The following is a 22,670-nucleotide window of genomic DNA, read 5'->3' as shown; positions in this document are numbered from 1 at the left end:
TATGTATACTTTTCATTGAGGCTGACCACTGGCAAAAATAATAAGTGCAGGAAGAAAAGTATTTTTTTCTATTCACACAGATAAGAAACTTGCCTTCAATGAGAAAGAGAAGAAATCCAGTAATACAATAGAGTCCTTCCATGCTGAAATGTTCTTAAACACTGAATAAGATAGTGTGTAACTAGCAGTAACTACGAACGCTAAAATGATGGGCTTATAAACAAGATAGTCACCATGGGCGACATGTCCTGTTACAGTATTGCTGACCGTTAAAGTCCCGATAGCAAACCAATCAAATCCAACAAACCAAATAAGATATTGTGCAACTGGTGGTAACCAAGGACGCTTAAAAGAAGGGTAAGCACACAACAGTCACAAGGGGCGAATCACGTGGTCTTCAGCAACCAATGCTTGTCGTAAAAGGCGACTAACGGGATCAGGTGGTAAGGCTCGCAGACTTGGTTGATACACGTCATTGATTCAATTTGCGTGGATTGCTGTTCATGATGTAAATCACTGGATTGTCTGGTCCAGGTTGGAATAGGTCTTCAGCAATCCATGGTTGCCGTAAAAGGCCATTATGCTTGTCGTAGGAGGCGACTAACGGGATCGGTTGGTCAGGCTCGCTGACTTTGTTGATGCATGTCATCGTGTCCCATTTGCGTGGATTGATGCTCATGATATCAATCACTGAATTGTTTACTATTTACAGTCCGCCGTCATATAGCTGGAATATTGCTGAGTGCGGCGTAAAACATCAAACCAAACCAAACCATTGCTTGAGAGAGTACCAACATATATACATTGGTACATTGATATAAATTGTTCACACAATTGAGTGTCTTAGTCTCACTGATTTATATGCAACCGTTGCAAGATTTATTACAGTTTCTGGATGTTTGAAAACATTAGTAAGTTAAATTTATGTAATATTGGATATGAGTAATGGGGGAAGACACAACCTCCTAAGATTGTCAAGAATATGACACCCAAATGAAAACTGGTATTCATCTTTTATTTATCTTTGTTTGCATACATGACATGTTCTATCTGATTTTTACCTCTTTAATGTATTTACCAGTTTCAATACGCAGCTGGTGAGAAGAACATTTAAAGGATTATTAACAAGGATACGAACAGAGCATTGTTCTTACAGAATACCATTCAAACATGAATTTATACCAAATCTGCCGTAAAAGGTGTCTATGCTTGTCGAAAAGGCGACTAACGGGATCGGGGGGTCAGGCTCGCTGACTTGGTTGATGCATGTCATCGATCCCAATTGCGTGGATTGATGCTCATGATGTAAATCACTGGATTGTCTGGTCCAGACTCGATTATTATACAGACCGCCGTCATATAGCTGAAATATCGCTGAGTGCGACGTTAAACAAAAAACCCAAAACAAATGAAAATAATTCGTAATTATTATAATTATGCTCCCAAAACACTTTGGCTCCGCCCACTTTTATGCATAGTTTTATTTTTAGCGGTCAGCCTCCTGTGGCTGTGACGTCATACCAGACAGTCCGCTATGTGTTGATCGTTGTGTTTCCGCTGGGCTATCGACAGAAAAGTGACGTAAATCGCTATATTTTGAATGAAGTTCTCGTGACAATATGCCGTATTGTCTCGCAATCGGGTTCACTTCCAGTCCTACGAATACTTCAGGCCTTCATTTCCATGGATTTCCTCGCGATCTGGACCCGTGAAGATCCCGGGTAGAGTAGTCTTCAGCAACCCAAGCTTGCCGTAAAAGGCGACTATGCTTGTGGTAAAAGGCGACTAACGGGATCGGGTGGTCAGGCTCGCTGACTTGGTTGATGCATGTCATCGATCCCAATTGCGTGGATCGGTGCTCATGATATCAATCACTGGATTGTCTGGTCCAGACTTGATTATTTACAGACCGCCGTCATATAGCTGGAATATTGCTGAGTGCGGCGTTAAACAACAAACCAACCAACCAACCCCGCGATCTGCCAAGAAGAAAGCTATAGCTGGCGTATTGTCGACGTGCTGATGTCAAACTCAAACACTTAAGCAAATACAGCACGTTGTGCTCCTTACATTTCTCGAAGAAGAATTATGAAAGAGATCCCGAGTTCATGGCAATATGGCTACACATAAGCTGAACCCAAGCTTTTTTAACGATGCTGCACCGGACATTTCCCTGGCTATCGACGGGAAGAGCAAGAGTATCGCCAAAAGTGCCAGGTTCGCCGAGAGGGGGGCTTGTCAGAAGTGAGTGAAGTAGAGATGAACTTGATTTACAATATTGAGTCGTATGATATAACACGCTCGCTTGTATCTCTTGCAGTTTTCAATTACCAGAGTTGTTTGGTGTAGATCGGTTTTACTGTACTTTGCTTTTATGTCACAGTTTTCAGCGCATCTCGCAGGTTTTGGCAGTAGGCTTGTCATTCATGAGGGATTGGGCATTCCCCTGCTACATACACTAGTCGCAAGGTTACTTAGTTTTAAAAAAAATCAGAATCGTCAAAATTGTGTACGATTTAAATAATTTATATTTTGTAAAATTAAATAGAATGTGAAATAAAATCACGAAGTTTAAATTGATAAATTTCCCGTTTTAGGATCTGAAAGAAGCATATCATAGTATCAAAGCAACACAAGATTGTGCACAGTCAGGCAGTACAGGTATTCAGCAGGACATGTCAACGTTCGAGCCTGTTTAAACTTGTGTTGAGTCTGGCAGTGGAAAACACCATTTCGAGTGTCAGGTGTCACGTAAGTGATTTATTGTAACATTCCATATATCAATTCTGCTCAGAATCAAATTTTATGAATTAATTCCGTAATTGTAACTATTTTAGCTTTCATAGTGATATTTTGCAGAATCATTTTAGACAAATGTTACAGAAAATATTATTGATTGATTGAGGGAAACCTTCTTCCAATTATTCAGGCCATTCTGTTATGATAAATACTCTGTATCAACTCAATATGATATATGGCTTCCTACACACTCTGAGCTGTTGCACATGTATACATATCTGGAGACAAATCCAGGTTGGCGAAAGAAACGACATGCCATCCTTTTGATTGGACAAAACCCTGCTGACATAATCCTGTTAATCAAAGCCATCATGTCTAGTTTGTCCAGGAAAATTATCGCAATAGAATGGACATGTATTAGCCTGGATCATTGTGGATGAGATATAATGAGATTTATGATTAAGGATATCCAATATATAGCAATAAGTAACATCGAGAGATTATGTCCATAGGTCCGACCTGGTTTATCCTAGTTGATTTATGTTATATATTTTAGATATTTGTCTTATTTACAGTGGCAGTTCCCAAGGCAAAAATACATCTTCACACAAGACGTATTTAGAGATTACCTGTCAGAAGAATCACAAGATGCATTCAGGCAAGACCACTGTTTGTTTGTTTGTTGTTTCACGCCGCACTCAGCAATATTCCAGCTATATGACGGCGGTCTGTAAATAACCGAGTCTGGACGAGACAATGCAGTGATAAACATCTTTGAGCATCGATCCACGCAATTGGGATCGAAGACATGTATAAACCAAGTCAGCGAGCCTGACCACCCGATCCCGTTAGTCGCTTTTTACGACAAGCATAGTCGCCTTTTACGGCAAGAATGGGTTGCTGAAGACCTATTCTACCCCGGAGTCTTCACGGCCACATTCACCTCTAACTACCTGATTTGATTGGTTGGTTGGTTTGTTGCTTTACGCCGCACTCAACAATATTCCAGCGATATGACAGCGGTCTGTAAATAATCGTTTGTCGCCTTTTACGGTAAGCATGGGTTGCTGAAGACCTATTCTACCCCGGATCTTCACGAGTCATATATCACATGTAATAACATACATTGACAGGTTACTGGTTAGCGATCGTGCATGTATAGTATCAGAAACAAGGTTAAAATCATGAAATTTTGATTACTCCGTAATGTTTGATATAACAAATCATTGATAGGTTCCATTGACTGTTTTAGTGCTTACATATGCTTAGCAACCAAGTCACCGTATGACAGATAAGGCGTTGTACCAGGAAGTAGCAGAGTCGTGAACCACTGTTATCTCAAATATAAAACGTCAACGACAGAGAATATACAGTCTCGATGATCCGCCGACACTGTTTCCACCGAGCGCAAAACAAACACGACCTACTCATCCGGTAGCACCCACCACTCCTGCAATGCGACGGCGGCCTGAGAACTAACTAGACAGTGATCGATGGCGCACTTACTGATTTTATGTAAAAAAATTCTTAGCTCATAAAACATGGCCCACCTTGTCCCATAGTTTCAATGGAATGTATTGCGACTTATCGTCTTGGACATAAGAACAATCTATATGTACAGTTTTAACTACATCCGCTATGTAAAGATGCGCCATATACAATGAATGTTTTAAGCGCAGTGTAAACATGCAGTGATGTTATGTGGGTTCTCGTAGAAGTAAGCTGATATGGAATATTATGTGTCTCTCCATGTGCAATTAAATTAACTGAATTGATCCATTGTGTTTTGTTTGCATTGGTTGATTTCTATTCTGCCGTTCATTTACTTGTAGTAGGAGGTGAGGTGAGGTGAAATTGGGTTTAACGTCGCGTCCAAGATTATTGCACTTATGTAGCACACGTGCATGTACTTGTGTGTGTTTGTGTGGCTGTTTGTACTAGTCCGGACTGATGCCGATTTATAGTGCTAGCCCACTGAGATACGATGCCGCAGTTTAACATGAATCCCCTACTCAGACACAGTATACTGACTCCGAGCCGACCAGTCCTTGTTTAGCCCCTTAATGCCGAGCGCCAGACAGGGTAACAACAAGTACCATCTTCTTGTAGTATGATAGAATAAAACATATACAAATCCGTGAATAAAATAATATACCGTCGTTAACTAACTTTAGTTGGGAGTTCTGGAGAGATATGTTTTCAGTAAAGAGCATGTAAGACAACAACTGAAACATGATACACGGGAGTTAATACACTTAGTTTAACTTTTTAGTTGCCTTAGAATATTGCATTTTAACAATGTTCAATATAATAATATTTTATTCACAGATATCACTCCACAGAAAACATACCATTTTCATACACTCTATCAATATTACACATATAAATAAATAAATAAATACATACATAAATAAAGAAATAAATAAATAAATAAATAAACACATACATAAATTGGAGAACAGCTTATGACTGATTATATGTCCTGAGTTTACAGTCTCGAGCGAGTACATGATGGACATACAAACCGTAATTCCAAGTGAGTTAGTTTTATTATTCCCAAAATACGTTCTATGTGGTCATCTGTTACAAAATCCTGTCGTGACTCCATAGTCATTACATGTGTCCAGACCTGTGAAGATCCTCAGTCATTACATGTGTCCAGACCTGGGAAGATCCTTAGTCATTACATGTGTCCAGACCTGTGAAGATCCTTAGTCATTACATGTGTCCAGACCTGGGAAGATCCTTAGTCATTACATGTGACCAGACCTGGGAAGATCCTTAGTCATTACATGTGTCCAGACATGTGAAGATCCTTAGTCATTACATGTGACCAGACCTGGGAAGATCCTTAGTCATTACATGTGTCCAGACCTGTGAAGATCCTTAGTCATTACATGTGTCCAGACCTGGGAAGATCCTTAGTCATTACATGTGTCCAGACCTGTGAAGATCCTTAGTCATTTCATGTGTCCCGACCTGTGAACATCCTTAGTCATTACATGTGTCCAGACCTGGGAAGATCCTTAGTCATTTCATGTGTCCCGACCTAGAAAGATCCTTAGTCATTACATGTGTCAAGAACTGTGAAGATCCTTAGTCATTACATGTGTCCAGACCTGTGAAGATCCTTAGTCATTACATGTGTCCAGACCTGGGAAGATCCTTAGTCCTTACATGTGTCCAGACCTGTGAAGATCCTTAGTCATTACATGTGTCCAGACCTGGGAAGATCCTTAGTCATTACATGTGTCCGGACCTGTGAAGATCCTTCGTCATTACATGTGTCCAGACCTGTGAAGATCCTTAGTCATTACATGCGTCCAGACCTGTGAAGATCCTTAGTCATTACATGTGTCCAGACCTGTGAACATCCTTAGTCATTACATGTGTCCAGACCTGGGAAGATCTTTAGTCATTACATGTGTCCAGACCTGTGATGATCCTTAGTCATTACATGTGTCCAGACCTGGGAAGATCCTTAGTCATTACATGTGTCCAAACCTGGGAAGATCCTTAGTCATTACATGTGTCCAGACCTGGGAAGATCCTTAGTCATTACATGTCTCCAGACCTGGGAAGATCCCTAGTCATTACATGTGTCCAGACCTGTGAAGATCCTTAGTCATTACATGTGTCCAGACCTGGGAAGATCTTTAGTCATTACATGTGTCCAGACCTAGGAAGATCCTTAGTCATTACATGTGTCCAGACCTGTGATGATCCTTAGTCATTACATGCGTCCAGACCTGTGAAGATCCTTAGTCATTACATGTGTCCAGACCTGTGAAGATCCTTAGTCATTACATGCGTCCAGACCTGTGAAGATCCTTAGTCATTACATGTGTCCAGACCTGTGAACATCCTTAGTCATTACATGTGTCCAGACCTGGGAAGATCCTTAGTCATTACATGTGTCCAGACCTGGGAAGATCTTTAGTCATTACATGTGTCCAGACCTGTGATGATCCTTAGTCATTACATGTGTCCAGACCTGGGAAGATCCTTAGTCATTACATGTGTCCAAACCTGGGAAGATCCTTAGTCATTACATGTGTCCAGACCTGGGAAGATCCTTAGTCATTACATGTCTCCAGACCTGGGAAGATCCCTAGTCATTACATGTGTCCAGACCTGTGAAGATCCTTAGTCATTACATGTGTCCAGACCTGGGAAGATCCTTAGTCATTACATGTGTCCAGACCTGGGAAGATCCTTAGTCATTACATGTGTCCAAACCTGGGAAGATCCTTAGTCATTACATGTGTCCAGACCTGGGAAGATCCTTAGTCATTACATGTCTCCAGACCTGGGAAGATCCCTAGTCATTACATGTGTCCAGACCTGTGAAGATCCTTAGTCATTACATGTGTCCAGACCTGGGAAGATCTTTAGTCATTACATGTGTCCAGACCTAGGAAGATCCTTAGTCATTACATGTGTCCAGACCTGTGATGATCCTTAGTCATTACATGCGTCCAGACCTGTGAAGATCCTTAGTCATTACATGTGTCCAGACCTGTGAAGATCCTTAGTCATTACATGCGTCCAGACCTGTGAAGATCCTTAGTCATTACATGCGTCCAGACCTGTGAAGATCCTTAGTCATTACATGTGTCCAGACCTGTGAAGATCCTTAGTCATTACATGCGTCCAGACCTGGGAAGATCTTTAGTCATTACATGTGTCCAGACCTGTGATGATCCTTAGTCATTACATGTGTCCAGACCTGGGAAGATCCTTAGTCATTACATGTGTCCAGACCTGGGAAGATCTTTAGTCATTACATGTGTCCAGACCTGTGATGATCCTTAGTCATTACATGTGTCCAGACCTGGGAAGATCCTTAGTCATTACATGTGTCCAAACCTGGGAAGATCCTTAGTCATTACATGTGTCCAGACCTGGGAAGATCCTTAGTCATTACATGTCTCCAGACCTGGGAAGATCCCTAGTCATTACATGTGTCCAGACCTGTGAAGATCCTTAGTCATTACATGTGTCCAGACCTGGGAAGATCCTTAGTCATTACATGTGTCCAGACCTGGGAAGATCCTTAGTCATTACATGTGTCCAAACCTGTGAAGATCCTTAGTCATTACATGTGTCCAGACCTGGGAAGATCCTTAGTCATTACATGTCTCCAGACCTGGGAAGATCCCTAGTCATTACATGTGTCCAGACCTGTGAAGATCCTTAGTCATTACATGTGTCCAGACCTGGGAAGATCTTTAGTCATTACATGTGTCCAGACCTAGGAAGATCCTTAGTCATTACATGTGTCCAGACCTGTGATGATCCTTAGTCATTACATGCGTCCAGACCTGTGAAGATCCTTAGTCATTACATGTGTCCAGACCTGTGAAGATCCTTAGTCATTACATGCGTCCAGACCTGTGAAGATCCTTAGTCATTACATGTGTCCAGACCTGTGAACATCCTTAGTCATTACATGTGTCCAGACCTGGGAAGATCCTTAGTCATTACATGTGTCCAGACCTGGGAAGATCTTTAGTCATTACATGTGTCCAGACCTGTGATGATCCTTAGTCATTACATGTGTCCAGACCTGGGAAGATCCTTAGTCATTACATGTGTCCAAACCTGGGAAGATCCTTAGTCATTACATGTGTCCAGACCTGGGAAGATCCTTAGTCATTACATGTCTCCAGACCTGGGAAGATCCCTAGTCATTACATGTGTCCAGACCTGTGAAGATCCTTAGTCATTACATGTGTCCAGACCTGGGAAGATCCTTAGTCATTACATGTGTCCAGACCTGGGAAGATCCTTAGTCCTTACATGTGTCCAGACCTGTGATGATCCTTAGTCATTACATGTGTCCAGACCTGTGAAGATCCTTAGTCATTACATGTGTCCAGACCTGGGAAGATCCTTAGTCATCACATGTGTCCAGAGCTGTGAAGATCCTTAGTCATAACATGTGTCCAGAACTTCAGAAGATCCTTAGTCATTACATGTGTCCAGACCTGGGAAGATCCTTAGTCCTTACATGTGTCCAGACCTGTGATGATCCTTAGTCATTACATGTGTCCAGACCTGTGAAGATCCTTAGTCATTACATGTGTCCAGACCTGGGAAGATCCTTAGTCATCACATGTGTCCAGACCTGGGAAGATCCTTAGTCCTTACATGTGTCCAGACCTGTGATGATCCTTAGTCATTACATGTGTCCAGACCTGTGAAGATCCTTAGTCATTACATGTGTCCAGACCTGGGAAGATCCTTAGTCATCACATGTGTCCAGACCTGTGAAGATCCTTAGTCCTTACATGTGTCCAGACCTGGGAAGATCTTTGGTCATTACATGTGTCCGGACCTGTGAAGATCCTTAGTCATTACATGTGTCCAGACCTGTGAACATCCTTAGTCATTTCATGTGTCCAGACCTGTGATGATCCTTAATCATTACATGTGTCCAGACCTGGGAAGATCCTTAGTCATTACATGTGTCCAGACCTGTGAGGATCCTTAGTCATTACATGTGTCCAGACCTGTGAAGATCCTTAGTCATTACATGTGTCCAGACCTGGGAAGATCCTTAGTCATTACATGTGTCCAGACCTGTAAGATCCTTAGTCATTACATGTGTCCAGACATGTGAAGATCCTTAGTCATTACATGTGTCCATACCTGAGAAGATCCTCAGTCATTACATGTGTCCGGACCTGTGAAGATCCTTAGTCTTAACATGTGTCCAGACATGTGATGATCCTTAGTCATTACATGTGTCCAGACCTGGGAAGACCCTTAGTCATCACATGTGTCCAGACCTGTGAAGATCCTTAGTCATTACATGTGTCCAGACCAGGGAAGATCCTTAGTCATTACATGTGTCCAGACCTGGGAAGATCCTTAGTCATTACATGTGTCCAGACCTGTGAGGATCCTTAGTCATTACATGTGTCCAGACCTGTGATGATCCTTAGTCATTACATGTGTCCAGACCGGGGACGATCCTTAGTCATTACATGTGTCCAGACCTGTGAAGATCCTTAGTCATTACATGTGTCCAGACCTGTGAGGATCCTTAGTCATTACATGTGTCCAGACCTGTGAGGATCCTTAGTCATTACATGTGTCCAGACCTGTGAAGATCCTAAGTCATTACATGTGTCCAGACCTGAGAAGATCCTCAGTCATTACATGTGTCCGGACCTGTGAAGATCCTTAGTCATTACATGTGTCCAGACCGGGGACGATCCTTAGTCATTACATGTGTCCAGACCTGTGAAGATCCTTAGTCATTACATGTGTCCAGACCTGTGATGATCCTTAGTCATTACATGTGTCCAGACCGGGGACGATCCTTAGTCATTACATGTGTCCAGACCTGTGAAGATCCTTAGTCATTACATGTGTCCAGACCTGTGAGGATCCTTAGTCATTACATGTGTCAAGACCTGTGAGGATCCTTAGTCATTACATGTGTCCAGACCTGGGAAGATCCTAAGTCATTACATGTGTCCAGACCTGAGAAGATCCTCAGTCATTACATGTGTCCGGACCTGTGAAGATCCTTAGTCTTAACATGTGTCCATACCTGAGAAGATCCTTAGTCATTACATGTGTCCAGACCTGGGAAGATCCTTAGTCATCACATGTGTCCAGACCTGTGATGATCCTTAGTCATTACATGTGTCCAGACCTGGGAAGATCCTTAGTCATTACATGTGTCCAGACCTGGGAAGATCCTTAGTCATTACATGTGTCCAGACCTGTGAGGATCCTTAGTCATTACATGTGTCCAGACCTGTGAAGATCCTTAGTCATTACATGTGTCCAGACCTGTGAACATGCTTAGTCATTACATGTGTCCAGACCTGAGAAGATCCTTAGTCATTACATGTGTCCGGACCTGTGAACATCCTTAGTCATTACATGTGTCCAGACCTGTGATGATCCTTAGTCATTACATGTGTCCAGACCTGGGAAGATCCTTAGTCATTACATGTGTCCAGACCTGTGAGGATCCTTAGTCATTACATGTGTCCAGACCTGGGAAGATCCTTAGTCATTACATGTGTCCAGACCTGGGAAGATCCTTAGTCATTACATGTGTCCAGACCTGTAAGGATCCTTAGTCATTACATGTGTCCAGACCTGCGAAGATCCTTAGTCATTACATGTGTCCAGACCTGTGAAGATCCTTAGTCATTACATGTGTCCAGACCTGGGAAGATCCTTAGTCCTTACATGTGTCCAGACCTGTGAAGATCCTAAGTCATTACATGTGTCTAGACCTGTGAAGATCCTAAGTCATTACATGTGTCCAGACCTGTGAAGATCCGGGGTAGAATAGGTCTTCAGCAACCCATGCTTGCCGTAAAAGGCGACTATGCTTGTCATAAGAGGCGACTAACGGGATCGGGTGGTCAGGCTCGCTGACCTGGTTGATGCATGTCATCGTATCCCAATTCCGTGGATCGATGCTGATGATGCATTGGTTGCTGACGACCTATTCTACCCCGGATCTTCACGGATCTTCAAATGTTGAATATCAATAGCTATGATTTGCATATGGCATTTAAGTCATGGAACAGATTTTAATTAGACAATTCCTTCTAAATTAATCAGATGTCAAGCCAATAAGCATACACTTTTATTCGGACTCTTGGTCTGCTTGACGTAAGAATACATTGAGAATCAGTGTACGAGACTCACATATCAAGGCAACAAGGTGTTCTTTGTGAGTAATTCTACCCATTCTTTTGGCAATATTCCAGCACTTTCACGGCGTGGGTCAACATAAATCGACTCCACACATTGTACCCGATGTCTTCGGGTCTTCGGCGTGACGAGCGAACGCTTTAACCACTAGGCTACCCTACCGTCCATGATCTACCAGGTATGATATGGCTCTCCCCATGTTAACGCCACCATGAACTCGTTTTCACTTTGATGTGACGTCATGTGTCCACGGTTACACCGTCAGTTAACACTGGTGAGTTCGAGGTAAAGATACAGCGGCTTCATGTTTCTCTAAACGACGATATATCAAACTGCTTGCAACTGCTTATCAAAGTTGTTTGTCGTTTGAGCCATAACACAAACTATACATTGTGAGTGAGTGAGTGAGTATGGTTTTACGCCGATTTTAGCAATATTCCAGCAATATCACGGCGGGGGATATAGATTGTGTGACCAAGACGATAAATCACAATACATTCCATTGAAACTGTGCGATACGGTGGGCCATGTTTTATGAGCTAAGGAAAGATTGACTAATATGTAAAAAGGAGAAAGCTGGCGTTATCTGTCTCGTGTGAATCACTTCGTCTCTCTAGCAGACTAAGGGCACGAGGAGTGGGATATTTTAAGGCCATATTCTTAAAACAAACATTCTTCATCTGTAAAAGGGACGCCGGACAAAGAATTTATTTTCCTTGAAGAAATGAATTTACACAGATAAAGATCGACTCGAAGCAGTAACTGCAAGCATATAGTGTTTCTATCAACATGCGCAAAATGGTAGGGTTCCTTATTCAATACATGATATATATTTTGTATACTCTGATTATTATCTCCATTGGTTATTACAAGATAAAACAACAAGCACTGCTATCCCACTTCAATCGACTGCTCTAACCATGTCTGTGGCGTTGTGTTCACAAAATGATTACTTTGAACCGGAGGCCATATTGTATGTGTCATTGATTATAATGTAAATGACATGTTCCTGATAAGGGCGACGTCGTTTTGCGTTGTAGATTTCAGTGTTGCGTAGCAGTGTCTGCATATCTACATTAAAGGCTCTCCTGTGTGGATTTGGTAACAGCATTGTGGTCCTGTGTACAGGTAAAACACCAGGTCAAGTTAAGTTGGTCGCGGAAGTATGTGGATGGGTTCGACAGCTGGACTCCCGTGGGTTTCAAGGGCTTTGGTCCTGTCCACACCGAAGTACATGTGGCACATGCGGTGTCTCCTTTAGGCAAGTGAAGATTCCGGGGTAGAATAGGTCTTCAGCAACTCATGCTTGCCGTAAAAGGCGACGATGCTTGCCGTAAAAGGCGACTATGCTTGTCGTAAGAGGCGACTAACCGGATCGGGTGTTCATGCTTCCTGACTTGGTGAGATATGTTTTACAAACATCGTATGCATGAAACAAATATTTTGTTTGCATTTGAGCAATTTCATATATAAAACTTTAATAATTAAAAGATTATTACAGAGTGTACAAAAAGCGTGAATAGGCTGGTGTTTCCACTAACTCGGCTGCATTATGTTCAAACAGGTGGTGTATAAAAACGACAGCATATAGATTATGAATTGAATGCACGTGGCTGTAAGTGGTAGTGATTTTACGAAACACGTGACATAATTATTGTATTGCCAGATAATACAACACACACACATAAGCATCATCACAAAGGAACACACTCACGCACGCACACACATACACACACATAATTATCCCTTCATTAACCACGAATTATAGTAAGCAGAAGTAGTGTCTACAGATATAGCAACAAAACTCACGGGGAAACCCTGTCTTATCTTCCTTTATGTCATTAAACACAACAATGTTGTTTTTGCCACGCCAACAACGCTATGTATCATGTTCACATTCGTATGCATTTTAAGTAACTGACTTTTTAACCATATGGATAATACTTAACAAAATCATATGACTATCAACATACTATGCTCTGACGATTTCTCATATAAATGTATGAAGTATGCATATCAATGCTGGACCACTTTTGAAGGAAGCGTATTTCCATCAGCTGATTGGGCGCGAGGGTACGTGGAAATATATTTATAAACATGTACATTACTTTGAAAGACATTTAGAAGTAATACACATAAGGAAGAGAATAGATTGATGTCAACTTCTTTATTATGAGGAATACAACGTTCCGGTGTATATGCTGTCTCCTTCATCATCCATCTATTCTCTTCCTTACATGGACATTAACTAAGCACCACCTGATTCAAAATCCAATTCCGAACAATAATCTCAACCTCTGATCTGAACCCAACTGAACACCTTTGGGGTTACCTTGACCCTCCAGTTGAAACCCTGAATGAACTGCCCCAGGCAACGCGCCAGGAATGGCAGAGAATCCTAATGTTGCAGAAGCATGAGGAGACGCCTATAGAATATCACCCGTGAGAGGGATGGATGCTCCACACACTGGTTGCAGAGTCAGTGGTGATTCCTAGGTTGACGATAATCATTTCTACTGCAAAATGTGACAATCCGATTCGTGGTGTTGGCCGGGTACTGACCCTTTTCATCGTTGTTTACTTCTCTTTTGTCGTGTTTCCAACAATGTATCACACCAGTCATTTTTCCATGCAACACACATAAAAAATGAGTAGTACTAAATTAATGATCATGTATGAGAAGACTTATCTGTGGCTAGCTACAAATTGCAAAGTATGATGTATATATTCGAAAGGACTTTAGAGAACACCCGATTCTCTCATATAACAATAGTTACTCTGTCATGGCACGACACAAAATATTTAATCTGCCATTGCATGCATGAGACCCGTGAAGATCCAGGGTAGAATAGGTCTTCAGCAACCCATGCTTGCCGTAAAAGGCGACTAGTGGGATCGGGTGGTCAGGCTCGCAGACTTGGTTGACGCATGTCATCGTATCCCAATTGCGTGGATCGATGCAACAACAAATCAAAATGTCATGGCATGCCATATTAACTACACTGTATGGTAACATGGAAGAGTCGGGTGTTCCTCAACTTCTTCTGGGTAGCATATCTCTCGCCATTTCCCACAAGGCTGAAAGGCAAACCTTAATGGGGAACTTCAATGACGTCACGTTCAGCGGTTCACCATTGAATTTCTTAACACTGCATGTTATACAACACACAATGCAGACTGCAGGTGAAAGCGCAGCTGTCTGGATCTGTATCTAGTTAGCCGAATACACAGGAGGAGGATTAGGAGGAGGTGGAGCTGGTTGCATCCCATAAGAAGGTGGTGGATGGGGGTAGGCACTGTATCCAGGCGGTTGGACCATCTGGGTTGTATATCCACCCTGTTGGGCAGACATTGCTAAAAAAAAGGACAAACAAGAAACATGAAATACGTTGTAAAAAACCATTACGTGTTCTACTCCAAACATAACGCAGCAAACTACAGACGCCTCAAAGAACGAAATATGATGAGTTTCGGCACCGTCTACATTGTCGTAAAAGGCGACTAACGGGATCTGGTGGTCAGGCTCGCTGACTTGGTTGATGCATGTCATCGATTCTAATTGCGTGGGACCCGTGAAGATTCCGGGGTAGAATAGATCTTCAGCAACACATGCTTGCCGTAAAAGGCGACTATGCTTGTCGTAAAAAGCGACACCCCCCCCCCCCCCCCCCCCCCCCATCACACACACACACACACACACACCATTCTATTCTCTCCATTACCTGCACACGTGTTTATCGTATTGCATGGTCAAATATGTGTCTCATTATGACTTTTTAATGAAGATTTATATTTCGGTTCTGGGCGCCGTTGTACGCAGATCATCGCGCTAGGATCACCTTAACATAAATTTACGGCAGTCCTAGCAACCAGGCTGTTTTGTACAACCGCACCCTGTTCATTATAAATATTGAAAATTCGCCGTGTAAACCTATATCATACCCTTTCTGGTACATTATAGACGTTATCTCCGCATAGGGTATTGTACAAAACAAACGTGTTGACGAGCATGGCGAATGGAATATTATCATTCACAAGGATACATCTTATACCTTCCTCAACAGTTTGTAAACATGCAGTTTTCTTCGGCCCATAATGTTTCTTATCAAATATACAACAATAACACGTCATAATTTATGGCGATCCGTGTAGATTGCGGGGTAGAATAGGTCTTCAGCAACCCGTGCTTGCCGTAAAAGGTGACTAACGGGATCGGGTGGTCAGACTCGCTGACTTCGTTGATGCATGTCAGCGATCACATTTGCGTGCATCGATGCTCATGATGTCAGTCACTGGATTGTCTGGTCCCGACTCGATTATTTACAGACCACCGTTATATAGCTGGAATATTGCTGAGCGCGGTGTTAATCAACAAACCAACCAACCAAATCATAATTTATGGAAGAAAGCTTTCAAACCTGTAGTTGCCACGAACGTTGAATGAACGCCGATGACGCGTCCTGGTCTATTTGCTGACTTCACACAGGCACAGATGGCGGCGATGACGACAACGATGAAGAAAAAGCCACCAACTGACAATCCGACGATGAGGGGGATGTTTCTGTAAATCAGAGAAATATAGTTTCTGAAAGATAATCCTACGATCAAAAGTGGACCGACTGACCATCAATAACGTAGTGTTGTGATGAATACGTATACGCTGTGACGTTTAAAGATGTTTGATGTTTAACGCAACATTCAACAATGTTTCCGGGTATAGGACGGCGGCCTCCAGATAATCGAGTCTGAACCAGACAATCCAGTGATTGATATTTTCAGCAACGATCCAAGCTGTCGGGTAGGAGTGGGTGAGTGAGTGAGTATGGTTTTACGCCGCTTCTAGCAATATTCCAGCAATATCACGGCGGGGGACACCAGAAATGGGCTTCACACATTGTACCCATGTCGGGAATCGAACCCGGGTCTTCGGCGTGACGAGCGAACGCTTTAACCACAAGGCTACCCGACCGCCCCCTGTCGGGTAGGATGACCGGACGGACAACCAAGTCACCAAGTTCAACTACCTGATCCATTACGACATAGTAGCCAGGTAGATAGATGCATGGACACCAGACCGATAGCATAACGACCTTTTAGCTTTGTGGTTTATGAGTAAATACATAATACAAATGTCACAGCGAGTACAACCTGACTCAATCTTATCTTTATGCCACTGTTTGGTTGGTTTGTTTTTTAACGCCGCACTCAGCAATATTACAGCTATATGACGGCGGTCTGTAAATAATCGAGTCTGGACCAGACAACCCAGTGATTGATATCATGAGCATCGATCCACGCAATTGGGATCGATGACATGCTTCAACCAAGTCAGCGAGCCTGACCACCCGATCCCGTTAGTCGCCTTTTTACGACAAGCATGGGTTGCTGAAGACCTATTCTACCCCGGAATCTTCACGTGTCCTAATGCCACGGAACTTTTTAAGCTACGGGATCCCAATTTGCAACGAGTTTGTCTTAGCAATATTCCAGCTACATGGCAACGGCCGGGTAAAAAAAGTGGTCGATAGCGTAAGCAATCGGCGCCTTGTCGGATCTTTCGCCAGTCATGGAGAGCTCCAATGAAATCAGGTCCCTGCGGCGTAAAAATCACTTATATCACGTGTTAGTCACGTGATTCCGTGAAAGTTGTTTCACATCGTAGTTTGCTCTATTTCGGCCTCTTCACGGCGCCCTTTAAATAGTTCTTTATAAAGTCAAACCAGAGGTTGATATCATGAGCAACAATCCACAATTAGTACGATCAGCTAGACCACACATTGTCATTTGTTAGCTTCTCTCGACAAACGTTGGGTAAAGGTAACCTATTCCAACCCGAATCAACGATATAATACCTACTCGTATGTGTCTTCACAACAGTATCTGTCGAAGGAGTCTCCACAACAACCATAAACACAATACATGTCGTCATCGTACGAGCTGGCGGATGGACAAAACTCTGCCCTCACATCTGTCATAAATGTAAATTGTCCGTAAATAATTTCATTTAAAGATATCATATCATATAAATTAATATATCAACGTGTTTTTTTTTCATCAATCTGAAGCATACTTTGTTTTAAGTAGCTTGATGGACAATATATACTCAGTCTTCAAAAAAAGAAACTTGACACTGACTTTCGAAATGTAATATAATGCGATTGTTTCAAAATAGGACACAGAAACCATAATTGAAACACTGTTTGAAGATCAATGTACACAATGTTCAAAACATTAATCGTGTCACCTAGACAGACACACGTACACGATACAGTTAATGTCACAGGGGTACAGAAAATGTCAGTAACGGTTGTGCCCACCACGTGCATCAATCACCGCTTGACACCGACGACCCATAGATGCAATCAAGTTGTCAATAATACGCTGTTGGATGTGCTGCCATTCATGCTGAAGTGCATGAAGAAGCGCCGAATGTGTTGGGCGGTGGATTCCTTCTGCGAACGCGTCGATCCAACTCGTCCCACAGATGCTCAATCGGGGACAAATCTGGTGACCGGGCTGGCCAAGGTAATGTCTGGATGTTGTTGTGCTGTAAGAAGTCCTGACAAAAACGTGCAATATGCGGTCGAGCGTTGTCCTGCTGGAACTGTCCGCCATGAACGTTGACGTGAGGAAGAACGTAAGGCTGTAGGATCAAGTCTCTGTAACGCACACATGTCAATGCACCTGCCACATGCACGGGAGGCGTCCTACCACCGTGATGAATTCCGGCCCATACCATGACACTCCCGCCGCCAAGTGGGACAACCTGCTGCACACAGTTGGGGGCGTAACGTTCACCCCGACGTCTGTAGACACGTGCGCGCCCATCAGCACGTGTGAGTAGGAAACGGGACTCGTCAGTAAACCGTACGTTTCTCCACCTTGCACGTGCCCATCTAACCCTCTGTTGGCACCAAAGCAGACGGTCCGCCAGATGACGTGGGGTCAATACATGACGTCGAACAGGTCTTCACGCAAAAAGTCCAGCCTCCCTCAGTCTGTTGCGTACCGTTTGATCTGATATTCTGCGTAGCCCAGGGATCTGTGTGGTTGTAGACGTGGCTGTGGTAGTGTGGTCTCGGAGGTGTCGCAGCTGGATGTATCGATCTTGTGCTTGGGTTGTCACCCTTGGTCTTCCTGACCTTGGTCTGTCGTCAACTCTGTTGGTGTTGTTGTATCGGATCAACAGTGCGCAGATTGTCTGTCTGGATACGCCAAAGTGCCTGGCCACTTCTTGCTGAGTTGCTCCAGCTTGAAATCTCCCAATGGCGTTGTTCCGTTGAGCTGCATTCAGTCTTGGCATTCTGTCACCGCCTCTACTGCCGTTATAAGGACTGTATGAACAGCCGTTGATGTGGATTTTTATACCCATTCAGCAGGGGGGCCTGCATGCCTAAATGCAGGATCCTGTGCTGCACGTTTTTTATAGGCGTTTGCGTTTGCATGAAGCTGTAAAATTGATCCCCAAACGATACATTCATGTGCTTTGCATGTGTTTTCGCTAATTATAGACACATCATCTTTCTGATTGACTTATTTGGTTCTCATTTAATGTACTTATTTTAGGTATTTGGCAAAAAGTGGTTTTACATCTATGTCAAGTTTCTTTTTTTGAAGAGTATACTACTTTAGATAAAATTCCAGGCACCTACGGCTAAAATATCGAAAGGTCAGTCCCTTGGACATGTTCGAGGAGGGCATGCCGTTTTTAATCTTAAAATAATTAATGTACAATTGTGTAGGGTACCTACAAGAATATTATCTTGCCGGAAAAGGCTTGTCGTAAGAGGCGACTAACGAGATCGGGTGGTCAGACTCGCTTGGTTTGTTGTTAAACGCCGCACTCAGCAATATTTCAGCTGTATGACGACGATCTGTAAATAATCGATTCTGGAGCCGACAATCCACTGGATGATATCATGAGCATCGATCCACGCAACTGGGATACGATGATATGCATCTACCAAGCCAGCGAGCCTGACCACCCGATCCCGTTAGTCGCCTCTAGACCTTCTCTTTCCCGGATATTCAAGGGTCTTTAAAGTGAATAACGCCATTTGATAGGTGAATGTGTCGGGAGACCATACCTACTTTTGGGGATAAATGTATATCAACAAATCGTGTTTTACTAATATTTTACTCGAAATATTTATGTAAAGTATGATGATTACACAAATAAGTTTAAACATAGGATACATGAACACAACGTTAAGCCGTAACACATTATATAATTGGTTGGTTGGTTTGTTGTTTAACGCCGCACTCAGAAATATTCCTGCTATATGACGGCGGTCTGTAAATAATCGAGTCTTGACCAGTCAATCCAGTGATTAATATCATGAGCATCAGACAAATTGGGATCGATGAGAATCATCAACCAAGACAGCGAGCCTGACCATCCGATCCCGTTAATCGCCTTTGGCGACAAGCATAGTCACCTTTTACTGCAAGCATGGGTTGCTGAAGACCTATTCTACCCCGGAATATTCATGGGGTCACATTATGTATAAACACCACCTCATCACAGTATACTATAACATCATCAAGTGTACATAAAACCTATAATACATGTCAGAACTGCAATTGGGGGCAAATTACCTTCAAGAAGAACCAGAAGAAGTCCGGTGACCCAGGCGAAGGCGTCCATGGTGTTATGTCCCTACTGAAGGCGGATCTGTCGTCAGTTAATATCTGTGCTGGTGTGCTGCTATCGGTAACCAGGGACGCTAAACCCCAAATGCGTTCAGAAGATAGTAGCCATGTGAATTGATATCACACTTAACAAATACCTGTGACAGGTAATCTTTGCACGCTTGGGGACCCACCATGTAATATTCTTGGTGGACCTTGGATATTTGTTGGAGATAATATTTTCGTCATTTCTTAAAAACGCTTTTTTCTTGTGTGAAAGAAGATTTGGTTGGTTGGTTGGTTTGTTGTTTAACGCCGCACTCAGCAATATTCCAGCTATATGACGGCGGTCTGTAAATAATCGAGTCTGGACCAGACAATCCAGTGATCAATATCATGGGCGTCAATCCACGCAATTTGGATCGATGACATGCATCAACCAAGTCAGCGAGCCTGACCACCCGATCCCGTTAGTCGCCTTTTACGACAAGCATAGTCGCCTTTTACGGCAAGCATGGGTTGCTGAAGGCTAATTCTAAAGAAGAAGAGTACGTCGGACAAGTTCATTTTTTACTACGCAATTCCGGTCAGGATGTCAAGCATGTCAACAAATATTGTATATTTGGGGGCAAAAATTGTTCTTTCTTTTAAAAACATTTGTGTATAAATGTATCAAGTCAACCGTGATTGCAATGGTTCGCTGTCTAGTGATTATTCTAAATCGATCTATACCAGTCAGATACTTAAATAAATAAATAAATATAAATAACACTTATAATGAACACCTGGTATTATCGCAGTTTGATTTGGTTTTGGTTTTGTTTGGTTTGTTGTTTAACGCCGCACTCAGCAATATTCCAGCTTTATGACGGCGGTCTGTAAATAATCGAGGCTGGACCAGACAATCCAGTGATTGACATCATGAGCATCGATCCACGCAATTGGGATTCGATGACATGCATCAACCAAGTCGGCGAGCCTGACCACCCGGTCCCGTTAGTGAGTGAGGGAGTGAGCACTGTTTTTGTTTTCCGTTTCAGCAATATTTCAGCAATATTTCTGCAATATCCCGGCGCAGAACACCAGAAGTGGACCATCCACATTATACTCAATTAGGGAACTGAACTTGGGCATCATATAAACTCTCTAACTTTTCCGTAGAATAGTGAGTGAGTGAGTGATTTGGGTTTTACGCCGCTTTTAACAGTATTCCAGTTATATCATGGCGTGTCAGCTGAATGTGGGAGGAAAGCCCGAAGTGATGCAGGTCTCAGACGTTTAACACTTTGGTGAAACCCACGAGCAGGGGTATGGTGCTGACAAACCTAGAAACATAATCGGGGCGATCCGGGATTCGAACCCACAGTTATAGGTTTCTGGCGTGTCCAAGGGACGCAACTCTGCACAGCCAATCGCGGCGCCTTAGACGACTGGGCCACCCTTGCCCCCTTATTGCAGGTAGCAAAAGTAATGTAAGTCCCCATTGACCCTAGCATGGTGATCTCTCTTCAGTGGCTGGCGATCAATAGCTCATATTTATCTGGTGTTGTTTTGTATGATGTTATAATTTTATGGCTATCTACTAGTTTTAAATATAATCTGTGATAAATCTAGTTATTGTACTGTCCATCGTTGACAGTTTTTTATTCAGTCTAAATATATGTAGTATTAATGTACTTCTCGTCACGATATGGCTGAAATACTGCCGATGTGACGTTAAATATGAACTCACTCTCTCACTTACCTTATTGTCTACAAGAGTATCAAGATACTTGGTACCTGTATCCAGTAACAGTTTCCACGTGTTGACTATATACTTTTTACGTGTACGCTGACGTCAAACGCTAAGCTAACCGAACTGGGCCAGGGGCTGCAAGAAGAGTGGACAAGACTTCCTCAAATTGTCATTCGGACCAATCCACGCGGTATAAACGAATGTTTGACTAATCTGTTACCAGTTGAAGGAAGCTTATTGTCCATGACAGTGTCAATATAGTTTGTATTCAGCAACAATTTCTACGTTTTTAATTTTTCTCTTGCGCAATATCCATTTTCTTGCTTCTGAAATCAACAATAAATTCTTTTGTTTCATTAACTTTTAACTGTAGGTAATTGTCTTCACACAAAGCTACAACATCATTGATGTCATGTCTGTAATATTGTTCATTGTCCGTCATCATGATCGGGTCGCATGTCATCGATCCCAAATACGTGGATCGATGCTCATGATATCAATCACTGGATTGTCTGGTCCAGACTCGGTTATTTACAGACCGCCGTCATATAGCTGGAATATTGCTAAGTGCGGCGTAAAACAACAAACCAACCAACCAATCGTAAGGCTCTATGACTTCAACGACGGTGTACATCGTACCCCAAAGACATGGGATGTATATCAGCGAATCAAACAATGGCTTTCTGACACACTAGATGCTGCTGCCATATGCAGAATCCCTGATACTGTGGCGTTAAAGAACACACATTAAAAACAAACAAACAAACACATTTCTCGAACTTAATCAACTATAGACTTGAACAATAAACCTTACAATAAACCCTACATGCACCCTGTACGTTCTGTGTGTACGCGATGAACTGTTAGCATTGTA

General features: G+C 42.7%; 1 protein-coding gene across 3 annotated transcripts in view; it reads right to left on the bottom strand.

Moving 5' to 3' along the window:
• Positions 1 to 20,225, bottom strand: part of LOC124117698 (protein shisa-4-like) — a 44,678-nt gene extending 24,453 nt beyond the window's left edge. The window contains exons 1-3 of one of the 3 annotated variants that reach the window (XM_048397051.1): positions 20,029 to 20,225; positions 17,287 to 17,398; positions 15,900 to 15,991 (exon numbers count right to left, since the gene is read on the bottom strand). In XM_048397051.1, the coding sequence (XP_048253008.1) occupies positions 15,900 to 15,991; positions 17,287 to 17,398; positions 20,029 to 20,077 (253 nt within the window). In that variant the 5' untranslated portion in view covers positions 20,078 to 20,225. Of the gene's footprint in view, positions 1 to 93; positions 267 to 15,899; positions 15,992 to 17,286; positions 17,399 to 20,028 lie in introns of those variants that run through there. The other 2 variants (XM_048397050.1, XM_048397052.1) reach the window with 2 other exon arrangements.
• Between the last annotated feature and the right edge of the window lie 2,445 nt (positions 20,226 to 22,670).

Source organism: Haliotis rufescens, unplaced genomic scaffold (genome assembly GCF_023055435.1).
Source record: "Haliotis rufescens isolate VD_foot unplaced genomic scaffold, xgHalRufe1.0.p SCAF_16, whole genome shotgun sequence".
Classification (NCBI taxonomy): domain Eukaryota; kingdom Metazoa; phylum Mollusca; class Gastropoda; order Lepetellida; family Haliotidae; genus Haliotis; species Haliotis rufescens.
The sequence above is the reverse complement of the archived record's forward strand: the minus strand, read 5'-3'. Positions and strand labels throughout refer to the sequence as shown.